At 43.9% G+C, this 19,483-nt stretch overlaps 1 protein-coding gene across 4 annotated transcripts in view; it reads right to left on the minus strand.

The window, feature by feature from the left end:
- The window catches only part of fndc3ba (fibronectin type III domain containing 3Ba), a 352,878-nt gene that overhangs the window by 142,096 nt on the left and 191,299 nt on the right, over positions 1–19,483 (minus strand). For 3 of the 4 annotated variants that reach the window (XM_087993367.1, XM_043702595.2, XM_087993369.1), the window contains one exon: positions 5,623–5,699. In XM_087993367.1, the coding sequence (XP_087849493.1) occupies positions 5,623–5,699 (77 nt within the window). Of the gene's footprint in view, positions 1–5,622; positions 5,700–9,562; positions 9,709–19,483 lie in introns of those variants that run through there. The other variant, XM_087993368.1, reaches the window with a different exon arrangement.

Consider the following 19,483-nt stretch of genomic DNA (forward strand, 5'->3'; position numbering starts at 1 on the left):
GCATTGCACGCAGTTTTGATATACCTAAGACAGGATGTATTTGCTGTAGAGGGAGTGCAGCAAAGATTTATTGGGCTGATACCGGAGTTGTCATGACTGTTGCATGCAGAGAGATTGATTCAACCGGATCGGTATTCATTAGAGTTTAGAAAGAGGAGAGGCGACCGGATTGAAATGTAAAATACGAAAGGGGTTAGACACACCAGAAGTGGGAAGGATGTTTTGCTGGTTTGTGGAGTTTAGACCTGGGAGTCACAATCTCAGAATATTGAATAGGCCATTTAGAACTGTGAGGAGAGAACATTTCTTCACTCAAGGAGTAATGAACCCATGGAATTCTCAACCATAGAAGGCTGCGGAGGCTGGAATTCTGAGTATATTTAAGGAAGTGGGAATGCGGAATTGAGATAGAGGATCAGCAATAATAATGTAGAATACTGGAACAGGGTCAAAGATTAGAATGGCCTACTCCTGCTCATTGTTTCTGTTTCTATGATTCCTTTATGTCAAATTTATTATTAACCATTTCTCATTGCACATTATCATGTCCAGAATAGCCTGCTGCCAATTTGTTGCCTGAACATATTGCTCTAAGAAATAGTCTGAATATACTGAATGAACTCATTAACCAGGTTACCTTTGGATGGGAGAAATGGTGGTACAGTGTTAATGTCACTGAACTAGTAATCCAGAGACCCAGGCTACTGGTTGTGGTCAAACGTTCAAATCCCACATGAAGGGAGCTGGTTGGATTTAAATTCAGTTAATAAGTCTAGAATTAAGTTTAGTGTCAATAAGTGCAAGAGCCTTTCTGGTTCAATATTATCCTTTAGGAGAAGGAAATCTGCCTCTCTTACTTGGTCTGGCCTACATGTGATTCACCATGGTGATATGCTGTGGTATTATCACTGGATTTGTAACCCAGACAATATGAGTTTATTCCCACTGTTGCAGAAAGTGAAATCGGAATTCAATTTTATTATCTGGTATTAAAGGCAGGTCTAATGGTGGCCATGAAACCTGTTCTGATTTTTGTAAAAACCCATTTGACTCACTAATGTCCATTCAGGAAGGAATGCCTACGATCCACAACTGGCTTACCTGTGACTCCAGGCCCATAGCAATGTGATTAACTTTTATCGAACCTCAGGATTGGCCAAGCATGCCAGTCAACTGTACCTAAGTGCTACAAAGTCTGATACAAGGAAGAAAACTGGATTGACCAACGAACAACAACTAAGGCACTGGGATTGGCAATGGCACATTCAGCCCTGTGCAAGGTCTGTTTGCCTTGATGAGGGCAGCTTCAAAAGCACTCAGGAGGCTTGACAACATCCAGAACAAAGCAGCCTGCTTGACTGACACCCTGCCCACCATCTTTGACATTTGCTCCTTCATCACTGATGAACAGTAGCAGTAGCATATACAATCTACAAAATACATTGCAACAACTCAACCAAGGCTCCTTGAGATAGTGCCTTTCAACTCCATGACCTCTACCACACAAGGATAGCAAATAAATGGGAAAACTGCTACCTGCAAGATCCCCTTTTAGTCACACACCATCCTAACTTGGAACTAAATTGCCGCTTCTTCAGTGTCACTGGGTCAAAAGTCATGAACTCCCTTCCTAAAGGAAATGTGACTGTCCCTTCACCATATGGATTTGTGCTGTTCCAGCCAACTGCTTATCACCATCTTCTCAAGAACAAAGAGGAATGGGTAATAAATGCTGACCCAGCCAGCAAAAGCTCACTTCCCCTGAATAAATAAGGAAAAATAATCCACTTAGTCCAATTGTCATGTAGATTAAGTTTGCCCAAGATTATTAATTTATATTTTTTACAAGACCCATTTATTTCTTCCTGCACAGTTTACTGTATAGTGTAAGTACTGCTACTGGGAGTTTACAACCCTATGGCCTTAACACAGAGTCAGGAATAACACTTCAGATTCTGCCTTGGGAGCTTACAGCCCAATGGCCTTAGCATTGAGTTCACCAGCTACAAAATCTCCCCACCCCAATCCTTATCCCATGTCCAGCCTCCCCTCCTCCCCGACTGTACCTAACCTGTCCATCTTACTCCTCACGTATCTGCTCCACCCTTCCCACTGACCAATCACCATCAACCGCTTACTGCATCCACCTATCACCATCCCACCTACCTTTTCTCAACTCCCTTCCCCCTCCCCAGTCTGATGAAGGATCCTGACCTGAAACATTGACTTTCTCCACTCCTGCCTGACCTGCTGTGCCTTTCCAGCTCCACATTTTATTGACTGTTACGGTATGACCTTTCCCTTTTCCCTTTTTTTCTCTCCTCACATTGCTTCTCCATTTTGCACTTTTCAGTTACAGTCGTTATTCTACACCTCTGCCTTTTCCTAGACTTCTGTCAAACACCGTCCTGTACTCAGGACTCTTGCAACTATGTGTCCACAAGGAGGGAGATAGGGGAAGGGAGAGCAGGAAGTTACTTGCAACCCCTCACATTAAAACCTCTCACTCATATGGAATGTCTTCATGATGCTGTTGCTCGCTGCCATGAGGTTCCCTGTTGAGCCCGAATTAAAACGCCTGTGAGCAAAGAGTGCAAGAGACACAACAAACCCCCACATCCAATGCGTTTCTCTCTCTGGCTGTCTCTTTTCCCCTCTATTTGTTACTTCTCCTCTCTGTTCTCCTCACGAAATAATCCTTTGCTTTCGAGAGTTTAAAACGATGAGAAGTAATCTCATTAAAACAGACGTTTTTGGGCATTTTGACAGGCTGGGTGCTGAGAGGTTGGAGAGTCTGGGACATGGGTCACTAACTCTGTAAAAAGGCTCGGCCATTTAGAACTGAGGTGGGGTGAAGTGTCTTAATTCAGAGGGCTGTGGCTGTCTGGAATTCTGTCCTCCTGGAGTCTCAATCATGGACAATATTAAAGACCGAGGATAACAGATAGTTGGACATTAAAGAGATGGAGAATTAATGGGAGGGACAGCCTTGATTGATTTGAGTGGTGCAGCAGACTCGATGGGCCGAATTCCTACTGATACACCTGTTCTTCCATGCTTAATTTTTCTGCTATTGCCCCATGCTGTCTGTTACTCTCCTCTTTCTCTCTGTTACTTTCCCTCTCTGTCTGTTGAAAATAAAGCACTGACAACTGGGGAAAGGATTCATATGCTCGGTGAATATAAAACACAGATGGTTGCCACATATCCTTTTAGGAGTTAAACAGGTTTATTTTCAATTCCAGCAACTCATGCATTGCAACACAAATGAAGTCGTCTGACACAACCCCACACACTCTCCAACTTCCTGAGTTCAAGGAGGTCAGGATTGTTTTCCTAAACCAGCCGCTAATTCACATCCTGCCTAAAGGGCTTCATATTTCATGCAGGTTTCTTGGTAATTACAAAAAATAAAATTATATGCTTTCATAGAGTCTACTCATCCATTTCATCTCTTTCCACAGTACATGAACACTATATCCAATGTCTTATTCATTTCAGGGATGTAGGCATTCACTGCCCATCCTTTGAGAAGATGAGCTGTCTTCTTGAATCACTGCCGTCCATATGCTGTGTGGAGACCTACAGAGGTTTTCGGAAGGGAATTCCAGGAATTTGACCCATCAAAAGTGTAAGAATGGTCAGGATAGTGAGTGGCTTGGAAGGGAACTTGCAGGAAGTGGTGTTCCCATGTTTTTGCTGTCCTTGTCTTTGTAGATGGAAGCTGCCATTGAAGGAGCCTTGGTGAATTAATGCAGTGAGCCTGGCAGATGGTACACACTGCTGCCACTGTGCATCAGTGGTAGAGATAGTATTTAAAATGGTTGAAGGGGCTCCAATCAATATATGGTGTGTCAAACCTCTTGAGTATTGCTGGGGCTGCATTCATCCAGACTAATGGGGAGCATTTCATTACACTGCTGATCTTTATCTTGTAGATAGTGGAAGGCTTTGGAGAGTGAGTTATTTGTCACAATTTCCAACCTGTTGTATGCTTTTCCAACTACTGCATTTATAAGGCCCTTCCAGTTCAATTTCTGATTGATGCATACCCGCACAATGGGAAGAGATGTCAAAGAATGATGATTAGATTCTGTCTAATTGGAGGTGGTCATTGCTTGGCACTTGTGTGGTGTGATTGGATATGGCAGGACTGCAGGGCTTTGTTTAAGGGATCATTTAGTCCTATCTGTTAGATGCTGCTTCTCCTTTTCAGCATGCATGCAGTTCTGTGTGATAGCCTCACGATGTTGGCACCTCACCTTTAGGCATATCTAATGCTACCTATGGCGTGTTCTCTGTGATTTCCCAAAGACCCGGTATTGATCACCAACTGTTGAACACTGGCCATCAGGTTAATGATTGTGATTGAATACAATTCTGCTTTTGATGATGGCTAACAATGCTTCTTGAATACCTGCTTTAACCTGCTAGAAGCTTTTCTGAATCTGTACTATTTAACACTGTAGTGGTTTTGCACATCACATTGGAGAGTTTCCTCAGTTTTATTTTAATTCTTTGTGGATGTCACTGGCAAGACCAGTATTTGTTGCCATTCTTGAGTGCCCTTGAATTGAGTGGCTTGCTAAAGCCACTAAGTCATCATTAAGTCACATGTAGATCAAAACAGGTAAGAATGGCAGATTTCCTTCCCTGAAAGACATTAATGAATCGGATGGGTGTTTACTATAACCAATCATGGTTTAACAGTCACTATAATTGAGATGAAGAGACACTGAGATTCCTTCATTTAAAATCCACCAGTTGCTGAAATTAGATTTGAACCCATGTTCCCAGACCATTAAGTTGGGCCTCTGGATCAATAGGGCAGTGACATTACTACTGTGCCTCCATCTTTCCATTGGACTTTGTTGCTACAAGGACTATATGTTGTTCACTCTGACCAATGCTATCATGTGGTGTATCGGGGTCGGGGTCGGGGTCGGGGTCGGGGTCGGGGTCGGGGTCGGGGTGGGGGTGGGTAGATTGACGAGAATGAGGAAAACTTCTCATTGTCAGAGATACTCAAAATTTTTAGTTTCCTGAATGATGATTCTCAAGATAGGATTGAGAAAAGTCCACAATATAAAAAGTACTGACTTCACCACGGCTCTCCTCTCCATGCTCAAAAGGCCACCAGTTCCCTGAACACTGTCACCCTGTTCTTACAGCAGCATCAGATTACACAAACATGGGGTATAGTTCCTGATCCTGGCCCTGGATTATGCATTCGTAGGGGTATCGTCTACTGGTGGCTTGCAGTTGGAGTAAAGTGCTGACACCAATCGTCCTTCCCCCGCTAAATCTAAGGGTCTATATAATTAGCAATGGGAGAGGGTGGACCACTGTTCAGTGTCAATGAAATAATGCACTTGTTTTGCACTACAAAAGGTCAGTTCTTGTACAATAACAGTCGGTGCAAGTTCCATTGACTAGGTGATCATAATTACAAAGACTCTTAGGAGCCAAAGGTGACATGTCTCTCTTCAACAGGACCAAGATGGCTGCCTCTCCATCCAAACCTTTGTCTAGGTCTGCTTATCATCCCTCACTTCAGAGATGGATGTCTCACTTGTATATGGAGTGGGCGGGGGAGGAGAGTGTGTAGGGATGATCTCTTACCTGTGAGATGTATCCTGGTGGAACATGAATTGGGGGAATGGATCCATTAGGGGACATCATGGGAACCTCCGCTGGCCCTGCCAATAAAACACAGACAACATAAGGTTCAGGAAGGAGACAGAAAAAGCACTCAACAAACCAATGAATCACAGCAATAACTTAACCAGATTCAATCAGAAATACTTGCACCACTCCTCCTGTACTCTGTCCCTTCAGTTATAACCGCATAGTCATTGGGTCACTCCAGCCACATTTGATTGGTCAGAGCAAGCAAGGGAGTGAGACTGTGACTATGAGCTAGATAGAGGGAGAGGGAGACAATATATTAACCTGGCAAAGCAAGAAGCAGGAGGTGGTGAGGGGTGGTTTGTTTGAAGTATATAAGATCCTGAATGGTCTCGGCTAGGTGGATGTGAAAAGGATGTGTCCTGTTGTAGGTCAATTCAGAAGCAGAGTGCAATGCTTTAAACATTGGGGTCATCCTTCCAGAACAGAAATGAGGAGAATTTCTGCCTCTCAGAGGATTGTGCAGCTTTGGAACTTACTTCAGAAAACAATGGAAGCGGATTACTAAATATTCTTAAAGCAGATATCAATAGATTCTTGCTAGGAGGAGTGTCAAAAGTTTACAGAGTTAGATGGAAATTTGAATTCAAACAACAGATAATTCACATCCCTATTGAATGGTGGAGATGGACCAAATGGCCTACACAGGCTTGCACTTCATGGCAGGGGAATGGACTTTAAATCTAGCAAGCAGTCAACCCACAGCCTATCCTCCCATCACTGCTCCCCCTGCTGGTCTCAGTGGTATCAGTCACATCAGGCAACCTGCTCTCTGGTGGGCTAATTGAGGACTTTGAGTCGGGAACTATTACCCATTGAAAGGCATCATCCCTGCCTTTGCCGAGATGTAACTGGATGTGGGTGAGCTAGCCCAGTGCGTTTCTCCAGAAGGGCAACTAATGTGTGTTGGCGGGAGTGGAGGGGAGCCCGAGAGTTCAGGGGGCACAATGTGTGAAGTTTTCAAAGAGAAAGGGATTATGAAATCCAGCCAGAGGATGGATAGCTAAAATCAAATCTGTGACAGAAGACGAAAGGGAGAAGAGAAAAAAGATTTGCCTTTCTAGGGTCTCAGAATGCTCAAAGTGCCTTACAGCCAATGAAGTCATTCTTCAAGTGTAGTCACTGTGGTAATGTAGGGAAAACAGTCGCAAATCTGTGAACAGCAAGATCCCACAGACAGCGATGTGATAATAAACAGGTTAATACAGTGATGTTGATTCAGGGATAAATATACATAGGCCCCCATGACACCATGGTGGATTGCCCTGCCTTTTTTGTAAGAACACCATGGAATCTTGTACATGCCCCTGAGAGAGCTGGCTGCATTGATGCTCTCGCTGAATGAGGACACACCATTTCTCCCTCAGTGCTGCAGGCGGCAGCTGCAACATTGTGGCTCTGGGTATGACATGAACATCACAACCTTTGAACTTAGACAAGAGAATATTGCTCACTGAGCCAAGCTGACACATTGCTGACGCTCTCATTGCACCAAATTCTAATCAAATTCATTTTATTGGCCAGTATTGACATTTCCTCTCTGACCAGCAAAAAAAACCACATTTCTGCCAACGGCTGAGAGGTTGGATGGATTGCTGCATGATTGGCTAAGCTGCTCGGTGAGGCCTGAATTTTAACCTGGACACTTCCATTGGAAACAGTTTCTCCTCACTTAGTCTGTCAAAATGTCTGATGAGTTTGAAAGTCTCAGCTGAGACTTCCCTAAACCTTTCTTGCTTTAAAGAGAAAGCTTCTTCTGTCTCTCTCTCTCTAACTGAGCACCATTTTAGTAAAAGCCCTCATTGCCCTAAAGGAGCTTGATGTTCTTCTGAAAATACTTATTGACCCAAAACTCTCCAGCTGAGAGCGGTGCCATGTTTTAGAAAGATTTAGTAAAACCTCCCTGCCTTTATAATCTGTGAGCAGACCGTGAAATTGCCCTGCTCGGTGGATTGCAACAGCGTGATCTTTAAGTGGCATCAGAGCTTGTATACAGCCATTGTATGGGTTTCCGAGTTTGCATACACCAGTCTGATCGTTATAGAGCACGGAAACAGCCCCTTCAATCCAACCAGTTCATGCTGAACATAATCCCAAACTAAATTAGTGCCACTTGCCTACGCTTGGCACACATTTTCCCAAACCTTTCCTATTCATGGTACTTATCTGAATGTAACTTTGAAACATTGTAACTGCACCTGCATCCACCACTTCCTCTGGAAGTTCATTCTGCGCACAATCTAATCTGCGTTTAAAAAAAATTGCCTCTTATGTCTTCTTTAAAATCCTCCTCCTTTCACCTTAAAAATAAGACTTGAAATCCCCCACCGTAGGGAAAAGACATCTGCTGTTCACCTTATTTAAACTCCTCATGGTTTTACAAACCTCTATAAAGTCACCCCTCGGCCTCCTACGCTCCAGTGAAAAATGTCCCAGCCTAGGGTCCCAGGTTTGATTCCAGCCGAGGGCGACTTTTTTTATGGAGTTTGCACATTCTCCCCGTGTCTGTGTGGGTTTCCTCCGGGTGCTCCGATTTCCTCCCACAGTCCAAAGATGTGCAAATCAGGTGAATTGGCCATGCTAAACTGCCCGTAGTGTTAGGTGCATTAGTCAGAGGGAAATGGGTCTGGGTGGGTTACTCTTCAGAGGGTCAGTGTGGACTAGTTGGCCCAAAGGACCTGTTTCCACACTGTAGAGAATCTAATCTAATCTAATTTATCCAGCCTTTCCCTATAAATCAAACCTCCATTCCCAGCAACATCCTGTTGCGTGGTTTCAGAGCTTTCATGCACTCGTGCAACATGGTTTCCCAGTGCTAACATCCAATTCTGCATCTGTTGCTAGAGAGATGAACTGAGATAGAAATATGCCTACAATGTGCCTGCCTGGGAGATGAATCTGGGAAACATCAGTGGGGAAGGGGTTAAAAGCCTCAACGAAGACATTCTACACAAAGAGTGAGAGAGAGATTGAGAGCTCAGTGAACTCAGCCTTCCCCCACTCTCGGCCTCTTTAATTAAACAGTTTCCATTCCCTCTCTTGCACAACATAGCACTAACAGCTGGGATTCTCATTCAGTCCCTGTCCTCTCCCCCTCCCCCGGACTCAGCTGTGGCTCAAGTACTTTCCCTGATGCCGAGCGATCTCTCACTGACTTCCAGCAAACCCATTCCGCAGTCGGAGTTCTGCCTTCAACTTCCAGCCTTGCCAGACCAGTGAGTCATTCCCATATGGGAAAAAGAACGCGGCTGTTCGCTCTGCAAACAGCTGGAAACTGTTTCAGACTCTCCTGAGCTGGATCCGTCTCTGCTTTGCACGAGTTGTTTTAATAATTTTTCCAATCCCCTCCCATCAATGCCCAGGATTGGAAAGGCAGGATGCTGTTTGTTCGGAGACCATTTCACACAATGCAGAAGTGAGCTCAAACTGCACAGAATGATCCCACCATGAAATGGCAACTCACTGAATCTTCCAGCCATTCGGCCCATTTTGCCAATGCCAGCTCTTTGACAGATCAATGCAGTTCATTCCACTTCCCCTGTGCCCTTGAGATTTGCAAAACCCTGCCACTGGGAATGCCACATACAGTTCACTTTCCCTGGCGATGCTTCAGGGAGTAACACTAACCATGGCACTGTGACCAACTCCTGCTCCTAACTCCTCCTCCTTCCAGAAGGAATGAGTTTGGCGGAGTTAGCCGGGAGGGAATCCCAGATCTCAGCACCACACGCTGCTGAAGACATGCCCACCAGTGGTGCAGTGAAGGAAGTGGGCACTGTATAAGAGGTTGGCATTACAGGAGTGCCAAGCTCTCGAGAGGAGATGGGTAAGGTGACAAGATTCTCAAACTGGGATGCCCTGAGGTGACACTCACTCACAACATGAACAGATTTCATCATGCAGCTTCTCAGGTGAAGTAACTCCTCCATCTTCCCATTATGCTGGTGGAAACAAGGGGAAGTTCTTATTCAGTTGTGGGAAGAGAGCTTCACTGGCTGGGCCAGCATGTATTGCCCATCCCTAGTTGTCCTTGTGAAGGTGGTGGTGAGCTGCTTTCCTGAACCGCTGCAGTCCATGTGCTGTAGGTAAACCCAAAGTGCAGTTAAGAAGGGAGTTTTATGATATTGACCCAGCGACACAAAAATGGCTTTAAATTTCCAAGTCAGAGTGGTGAGTGGTTTAGATAGAACTTACAGCTGGGGTTCCCATATATCTGCTGCCCTTGTCTTTTCAGATGGAAGTGGTTTGGAAAGAGCCGTCTAAGGATCTTTGGTGAGTTTCTGCTGCGCGTTTGTTGTGGAGGGAGTGAATGTTTGTCAATGTGGTGCCAGTCAAGTTGGTTGCTTTGTCGTAAATCGTGGTTGTTAATTGGTGCCTTTACTTCTTTGCAAAGCTGACTTGCTGCCAAGTCCCAGGATACCACATCCTGCAGATGTAGCTATGTCAACAATTTTTAGAATTAAACTCAGATTAGAATAGTAGATTTTAAGTAAGTAAAACAGTCCAATTCCAAAGCTAACTGTCTGATTCTAGCTGTTAGCATTCAAGAGCCTGAATTGCTTTGCGAGATCAATGACGTGTTGGTCATTGTAGCTAAACAGGTTCATGAACAGGAAGGGAATTCATTCACCGCATGTTCTGAAAAGGTCACAGGCAGTATCCATGGGACTTCAGCAGGTTGAGATGGAAGCTAAGTGAGTATTCTGACTGTACTGTTAGAAATTTGGATCAAAGTGGAAGTTCAGTGCAAAGGGTGATGGAGGCACTTTAACTAGAATTTACTGTAAGAATAAACTTTCTGGAGTGAGAGAAGATAAAAGGTGTGGGTTGAGAGGCCAAGATTAACTGCCGAAAGACATCACAAACCACCGTGTGATATGAGTGCAGGGAGAGAAGCAAATGGTGAGTCGGATTGGGGGATATTTCTAGCCTTCAAAGTAAAAGTTTAGATTTTCACTTTGAATTTAGGTGGCCAGTACTTTTCTTCTCCCTTCTTTTAAAAAACCGCTTGAGTATCAGATTGATACTGATGGCTTTTTTTCTTTTTAGTTTAATAAAAACAAAATATCATTATAGCAAATGGTAAAAGCAGGCAATCACACCTCTTCTTTTATTCAGTCACGGGATGAGAGTATCGCTGGCTAGGCCAGCATTTATTGCCCATCCTTCGTTGCCTGGCGGGAGTGTGAAGAGTCAATGACATTGCTGTGGGTGTGGAGTCACATGTATGCTAGCCCATTTAAGGGATGGCAGTTTCTACCCTAAAGTGACATGCAAACTACCTCAAATATACAGCAAAGTGTCACACAAACCAGGCCGATTCTCATACAAGGCATCAACCAAACCGGGAAAAGTGGACACAAATTGTTTCAACCTTGGGGTGATGCCACCACAACCAGCACCAACTCTGGGGCAAATCCTCAAACAAAGTGACCATTGACACAGGAGCTGAAGGACATCATTCAGCCCATCATGTGTGCTCCCCTATTGAATGAGATCACGACGGAACACGATCACCTCAACTCCACATTCCTGCCTTTTCCCCATCACCCTCTATTCCCTTCCTGATTAAAAATCTGTCTGTCTCAGCCCTGAATATAATTAACTCCAGCCTGACAACCCTCTGCAATAAATACTTCCACAGATTCACTTGCCTCTGAGAGAAGAAATTACTCCTCATCTCCGTCTTAAATGGGCCTTATTCTAAGATTGTATCCTCTGGTCCGAGATTTTCCCACATGGGAAAACAACCTTTGTGCATTTAGTTAAAAGTCACACAACACCAGGTTATAGTCCAACAGGTTTAATTGGAAGCACACTAGCTTTCGGAGCGACGCTCCTTCATCAGGTGATAGTGGAGGGCTCAATCCTAACACAGAATTTATAGCAAAAATTTACCCTCCCTAAGAATCTTAGATATTTCAACAAGGCCTCTTCGTGTTCTTCAAAATTGAGTACAGGCCCAATTTACTCAACATAACCTCATAAAACTATCCCTGCATATCTGGGATTCGCCTAGTGAACCTTCTTCAAAGACAGTATATCTTTCCTGAGATAAAGTGGCCAAACCTGTTCCCAATACAGAGGAATCTTGATTATCCAGCATTCGAGTATCAGAATATCGGATTATCTGGCAAGATCGCAAAGTCCCGAAGCTCACCTAAATTATGTTATCTGGCAATTGATTATCTGGAATTTGATTAACCGAACGAAATGCTCCCTGCCCGTGTCCTTTGGATAATCAAGATTCCTCTGTATTCCACCTGTGGTCTGAGTAGTGCCTTGAATAGTTTCAGCAAAACCTTTCTGCTTTTATATGCTTTGAACTAAGGACCAACATTCCATGTGCCTTCCCTCATTACAGTTGAGTTTGGATTTATCTTCAAATCCTTCTGTCTTCTAGCTTCCTGCAACCTTTATCCATTTAAATAATATTCACCTATTCTTCCTGCCAAAGTGTATATCCTAAATCTTTTCCAACTTGGATTCTGGAAGTGCAGCAAAGGGTCCCACAGACTGTGCAGAATGTAACACAAAGTGGATCAAAGTGCACCAACTGAGGGGCAAAGGGTCCCACAGACTGTGCAGAATGTAACACAGACCTCATTTAAACATGCACAATTCATACAGATCGTGACAGGGTAGATGGGGAGAGGTGTTTTCCCTTGCGAGAGAGCCTAGGACCAGAGGGCATCTTCTCAAATACAGGGCTGCCCTTTTAAGACAGGGCCCAGAGGAGGCATTTCATATCTCAGAGGGGAGGGAATCTATGGAATTCTTTACAGAGAATTGTACATGTTGAGTGGATAAGTGTATTCAAGGCTGAGATAACAGAGTTTTAATCAGTACGAGAACTGAGGGTTATCAGGAAAAAAGCAGGAAAGTGGAGTTTAGAGTTATTCAATCAGCCATGATCTCATTCAATGGCAGAGAAGATTTGATTAACTCAATAGCCAACTACTGCTCTCCCATGCTCTGGACCAAATCGCCACACGGAATGAACCAGCTATGGCTGTCACTCCAATTGACGTCACAACCTTACTGAGAAATGTGTGCCAATACTCAATCCCCACAATTCCACAAATTTGCACAAAATGTGTGAATAAATAAAATCCCAATCAGACCACCAAGATTTGCATGACTGACTGCTAATCAGGACAAAAACAGGTCAGGTCACATCATTAACAGATAAAGAAACACTAACTTTAACAGGAGCAGTGAAAAGAAAGGATGTCTATTTTATTCAGCTTAACTATACCCCTTCAAAGTTCCAAACATATATATACTCAATCACAATTAAGATGAGACAATTTAATACATATAATATGGGTGGAGAAACAAAATAGACAGAATAAGCAAAATCCTGGAGATCAGAAGTCCCCAAGGTGCAAAGTGATTTTTCTTCTTGTCTTTTTAATTTTTCAGTGGTGGTTATGCCACTGACTGTAAGGTGTTGGTCATTCCAATTAAATAATTGATCAGGTCAATGGCAAATGGCACTGAGCAGTCCTTTGAGGATTGTGGAATTCCTTCCTGGTCAAAATGCAAGGTGGCCTTGGTTCCTTTGATAATCCCGAGACCTTCCTGAAAAACATCTGGGTATTTAACTAGGATTTCACTCAGGCAGCCATTTTCTAATCAACAAATGTTGAGCCAATCAAGGTGAATCTTTCTCATCCTATTTGAGAAAACCAAACTGAATAGGTATTTCCCTGCTATAATTTTAAGCTTTCTTGTTTTCCTTCTGTCTTTTCCTCAGAGAGAGAAAGAGTTGGATGATTTCTGTCTGCAGGCTCTGGGTGTCTTCTTCCATTCTCTGCTGCTTTTGGAATTTACAGGTTTTAACACTCTGAAGCTCAACAAATCAAACAACAGGCTCTTATCAGGCAGAATTTCCTTAACGCATATGATTCTCAGTGCTGCTTGGTCTTGAATCATCTCTCTTACTGCTTCAAAAAGCAACAATGCACTGTGGAGTTCAACATGATGTACCATTTGAATTTTAAGTTGAGAGAATTTTCCGGTATTCCAGTTATCGCCGTCCAACTTTTACTTCAGTTATAATGCCAAAAAAATGAGAGTTACTTGGTCTCTTACATACCTCCAGCCATTTTAAAACATATTTCTTTATGAGGTAAACAATACAATGCAACCGAAACATTACATCCATACATCTTCATTAATTCCTTAGATAGGATTTAAACAATTTCCTGTCATTTACTTCTAAAATTCTTCAACTATTTCAGCACAATAATGTTCAGCCCTCTGCAATAAACACTTCCACAGATTCACTTCCCTCTGAGAGAAGAAATTATTCCTCATCTCCGTCTTAAATGGGCCTTATTCTGAGATTGTATCCTCTGGTCTGAGATTTTCCCACATGGGAAAACAATCTCTGTGCATTTACCCTCCCTAAGAATCTTAGATATTTCACAAGGCCTCTTCTTGTTCTTCAAAATTGAGTACAGGCCTGCTATTACATTATCTTTTTTATATTGAATGGTTGAGTTATTAAGTTCCATTTGAACAATATTACATTTTGAATCTGAAATTTCTCTTTTAGAAAGAAACTGATTATGGTCAGTTTCTGTTAGTATTTCTTTGCTACTGTGATGGACACACATTTCAAAATTATGATTAATAATCCCAAAGTCTCATTTTTCACTATAGAGTGCATTTTCTAATGTTGGTTAAATTTCTTAGAAATGTATACCACTGGCTTCTTCATTTCTGTTTCATCACTTTGTAAATGTAAGGAGTCACTAAAGTCTGAGAGGATCATGGGCTACTCTTTCCTTAGACAGAAGCAACTGATGATGGTTTAACCGAAGGGTGACTACACTAAAGGGTGAGATTGCGAAGACTGGGCCTTGATGGTGATCTTAGCCAGTGTGGGAACTGAACCTGAGCTGTTGGTATCACTCTGCATCACAAACCAATCATCCAGCTAACTGAGCTCACCAACTACCCAATCTTATAATAAGAGTGCACTTACTTCTGCACCCCCCCCCCCCCCTCCCCCCCCCCCCCCCCTCCAAGGCACTCACGTGAATTCTCATTTTAAAGGTTCTGTGAACCAACTCACCTATTAGGATTGGCATCAGTTTCTGATTGGCTGCTTGGCACCCTGCTGACCATACGATCTGTGGTGATTGTAATGAGGTCAGTCAGGTAAACCTCGTAGAATATGAGTTCTCTGATTGGACAGGGTTAACAGCCCCAATCAGAGAGCCCTGGCTGACAGATATAAACAGGAGAGTCAAAGGTTCTGTTCACTCTTAGAGCTTGCTGTGAAGGATGCCAGATCAGTGTCAAGTACTATGCACAGGTAAATAAAACAAGACTTGGTAATGTGATACCAGTCTCTGTAGAGTTATTTCAGAGGTGAAGAGAAAAAAAAAATGACAATCCCAAAGGAATTCATTCACAACAGTCATGTTTGAGTTGAGGAAAGCATTTCTGGCATCATGCTCTAATTTGGAAAGCTTGACTTGTTCCATACTGCCTTCAAAGACTGGGCCCAGTATGTGGAAAGAATGTGTTATTTATTCTGGGCAAATGAGGAATTGGACCTAAGAGTCTGTCTCCATACTGTCCATCCTGATGACTCTATGACATTGGGACAGATGAAAAGCAATGAGTAATTCTCCTGACAGCTTGTGGACCCGCAGCTTTTTCAGTTATTAGGAGCCTAACAATTTCTGAGGCACCGGATACTAAAGGCTTTCAAGTGTTGACAGATTTAGTTCACTTCCTCTAATTCTGAGTTGCTATCGGTTTTACTTGGCAGTTCAAGAGCCAGGGGATTTTTGCCGAGATCAAGTGTGTCACTTTGGTTTATCCTTTAATGAGATGCTGAGAGACCACTTGGTTTGGGGGAATTAATGATTTAACAATGCAAAAGCACCTACTATCTGAAACCAAATTGGACTTCAAACAGGCACTATAACTGGCTCTGTTATTAGAAAATGCAGCAAGTGGAACATGAGTTACAGGGTATTCCGATGGAAATGAACACCCTCACCAGACTGCCTGAGCTATCGGGACTCCACGTGAGTGAAGACAATTGCATAGCCTCACTCAGGACATATCCTGAACAGAGGGACTCTACATCAGCCAACAGCAAAACCCAAAACAAAGCCAAGCCTTGGCCCAATGGTTTACATTTCTTCAGGATCCGGGCCGGCAAGTCATTGCAGTTGCTGCCAGTATGTGGACTGAAGACATCAAGCGTTGTACTAAGCGTGAAATGAGTAAGAGAACTCATAGACCGTTATCCAGCAAAATGCACATCTTGGAAAGCCCACCTACATCTGGTTTAGAACAGTTAAATTGCTTTGCAACATCTAAATCAGAACCAATCAAAGTAGTTATTTGCTTAAATAGTAATCTGGTTCGAATGGAAGTTGATACATTAGCTGTATCAGTGATTGCAGAACAAATCTAAAACAAGGTTTGCTCTGGACTCAACCCTTAAGTTTGACTAAGGCCTCAGCTAGACAGAGAACCTATTCTGGGGAACCTTTACAGATTAAGGATACAACTTTGGTTCTGGTCTCGTCTGAGAAGCAGTTGGTTCAGTTACCACTGATTGTAGTAAAAGGCTCGAGCCCAAGTTTGATGGGACAAAATTGGTTGAGAAAGATTCACCTTGATTGGCTCAACATTTTTCAATTGGAAAATGGTTGCCTGTGTGCAGTCTAAATTTTAAAAACCCAAAGTTTTTCAGGAAGGTCTAGGGTCTATCAAAGTAGCCAAGGCCACCCTACATGTTGACCAGGAAGTGATTCCACGATTCTGCAGAGCTCACCCAGTGCCATTTGCCTTACGGGCAAAAACAGAGGCAGAAATCAGAAGAATGGAATTATCAGTCCAGTTTGCAGAATGGGCTACACCAGGTGAACCGATTTTGAAGCTAAACGGGGCAGTTCGCCTTTGTGAGGATTTTAAACAAATGGTAAATCACTTCTCGCAGCTGGACAAATGCCTAGTCCCTCGTGTAGACGGCTTATACACAAAGCTGGCAGCGGGGGCACTGTTCTTTACGAAGCTGAACATGAGCTGTGCGTACCTGCAATTGTAGTTAGATGAGGATTCCCAAAAGTATTCCCTAATTAATACCCATAAGGATTTATACCAATATACGAGACTGCCATCTGGGATATCATCAGCCTCTGCCATTTTTCAGTGGACAATGGAGAATATTTTACAAGGTCTACCCCAGGTCAGCATTTATCAGGATGATATGCTAATAGAGCGAGACCAATAAGGAACGCTTGGCGAACCTGGACATAGCCCTTAGATGTTTCTCCAAACTGGGCTTACACCTTAGAAGGGAGAAATGTGTGTTCCAGGCACCCTAAGCGACATACTTGGGCTACGGAGTCCACAAAATAGGGTTACACCCTTTCGAAGATAAAATGAGGGCGATAAAAGATGCCCTTGCTTCCAAATGTGTACCAGAACTTTGGTCTTTCCTTGGATTGGTGAGGTATTATAGAGTCATAGAGATGTACAGCATGGAAACAGACCCTTCGGTCTAACCCGTCCATGACGACCAGATATCCCAACCCAATCTAGTCCCACCTGCCAGCACCCGGCCCATACCTGGCCTCCATCCTGGCACTCTTACCTCTGCTTTTGAAAACGGGTCAGCCTTGGAAATGGTCTCATAGCCAAGACATAGCCTTTAGGGAAGTGAAGAAGCAGCTATCATCATCTGAGGTGTTGGCCCACTGTGATCCCACAAGATCTGGTGCTGACACGTACGGTATTGGGGTAGTGTTGGCTCACCCATGGCCCAATGGATTGGAGCGTGCAATACCGTATGCTTCCCAGACTTTAGCTGATGCAGAGCACAAATACACCCAGGTAGAGAAGGAAGGTTTGGTGGTCATCTTTGGTGTGAGAAAGTTCCACCAAGACCTTTACAGATGTAAATTTGGAACAGTAACAGACCACAAACCCCTGCTAGGGCCGACTAGGACAGCCTGCTAGGACAAGGCGAGGTTGCCCACAGCTTCAGGTCAAATTCAGTTGGGGGCTCTCATTCTAAATGCATACAATGACATGTTGGAACACTATCCGGGAGGACAAGTAGCAAATACGGGTGCCTTGAGCTGCCTCCCACTGGCAGATATACCATTGGTGGTGCCACCACTGGCAGAGTCCATTCTGGTTTACATTTTCCAGACACGCTTCTGGTCACCACTGACAATGTCAGACTGTGGACGCAAAAAGATCTGGGCCTAGCAAAACTATAAACAGCTGGTGGTGATAGGGGAAACAAAAGGGCCGTCATTACCAGAACTGAAATCTTTCTGGACCCAGCGAGACCAGTTCACCGTACAGGACGACATTTTATAATGGGGAGCAAAATTGATTGTCCTGGGCAAAGGTCGCCGTCAGATACTGGCTGAAGTCCACCAGGGTTGTCCAGGGGTGTCCAAAATGAAGTTTGCTGGAGACAAGTTATGTCTGGTGACCAGGACTGGATATAGACATAGCTGTGTTGGTGGGGCAGTGCTAGGGTGCCAATAGGGACACAAATTACCACCAGCTCCCCCACGTCTGTGGGGATGGCCGGGTAAACGCTGGACTCAGTTACACGCCAACTGTCCCAGCCCTTTCGTTGACTCAACGTTCTTAGTTATTGTGGACGCCCACACAAAGTGGCTGGATGTGCATAGAGTTCAAACATAGAGACAATGTTAGAAAGGCTGCGAGACCTTTTGCAGTACATGTGCTCCTGGAAGTGTCGGTCACAGACAACTGGCTATGATTGACCAGCAGGAATATCGACTCTTTCCTACACTGGAATGGCATTTGGCATATAACGGCGGTTCCATACCAATAGCCTGGCGGAAAGAGCATCCAAACTCTGGGCAGGCTTAAAGGAACAGCTTACAGCTTCACTCAAACAATCCTGGTTCCTGTTTGATTATAGGACCACCCCTCATGCAACTACAGAGATAGCTCCTGCAGAGTTGCTGATGAGGAGAAGACTCCATATCAGGTTAGAGAGTTTTTGCGGGATCTGCCGGGAGAGAGGGTGAAATGGCATCAGGAAATCCAATGTCAGACACAAGACTCTTGTAAGCAAAAGAGACATTTATTTCAGGACACAATACTATGGAGATGACCCTGCATGGGTAAGAGGCATGGTGGATCTGAGATCAGGTCTCTTGATGTACAAGGTTAGGGTAGACGAGGCAGACCTGAACTGCATGAAAGCTGCAAACTCGGTAAACGGGGCAGGAGCAAAGCATAACCAGCCCCTCAGAATGGCTGGAAAGGCTGTTGGAACGGGTGGATTCCTTCCCTTCCATCTAACGTTGAAGAAGTCCTGGAGTCTGAGATGGCAGATGTTGCAGCTTCAACACCTTTGCCACCTGGAGTACAGAAGGAATTTCTTCTGAGACATTCCGGGCGCAGGCAGGCTATAGTTCGGTACACGCCACCTGTATCCGAGGCTGAGTCAGGGGTACAGACCCATTACGAAAATACCCCAGGAGAGGCTCCAAGCAAAACCACAGGCCTACATCCCCAGACTTCATAGGAGGGTGTAGTGATTGTAGTCAGGTCAGCCAAGTGGACCTCACTGAATATGAGTCCCCTGATTGAAGCTGTTAACCTGGTCCTTTTAACTTTGCATGCTCCGATGAGTTTCTCTTGAAACATGGACATCCAACCCAACACTGAGGATGTCTTTTTGCCTTAAAAAAATTCCTTTGATCAATGTTAATGGTTTTCTAATTTCACAAGCATAAACCAATTTAAATGGACTCAACATAGT

Source organism: Chiloscyllium plagiosum, unplaced genomic scaffold (genome assembly GCF_037043375.1).
Source record: "Chiloscyllium plagiosum isolate Xiang-an unplaced genomic scaffold, Cpla_swu_hap1 HiC_scaffold_13, whole genome shotgun sequence".
Lineage (NCBI taxonomy): Eukaryota > Metazoa > Chordata > Chondrichthyes > Orectolobiformes > Hemiscylliidae > Chiloscyllium > Chiloscyllium plagiosum.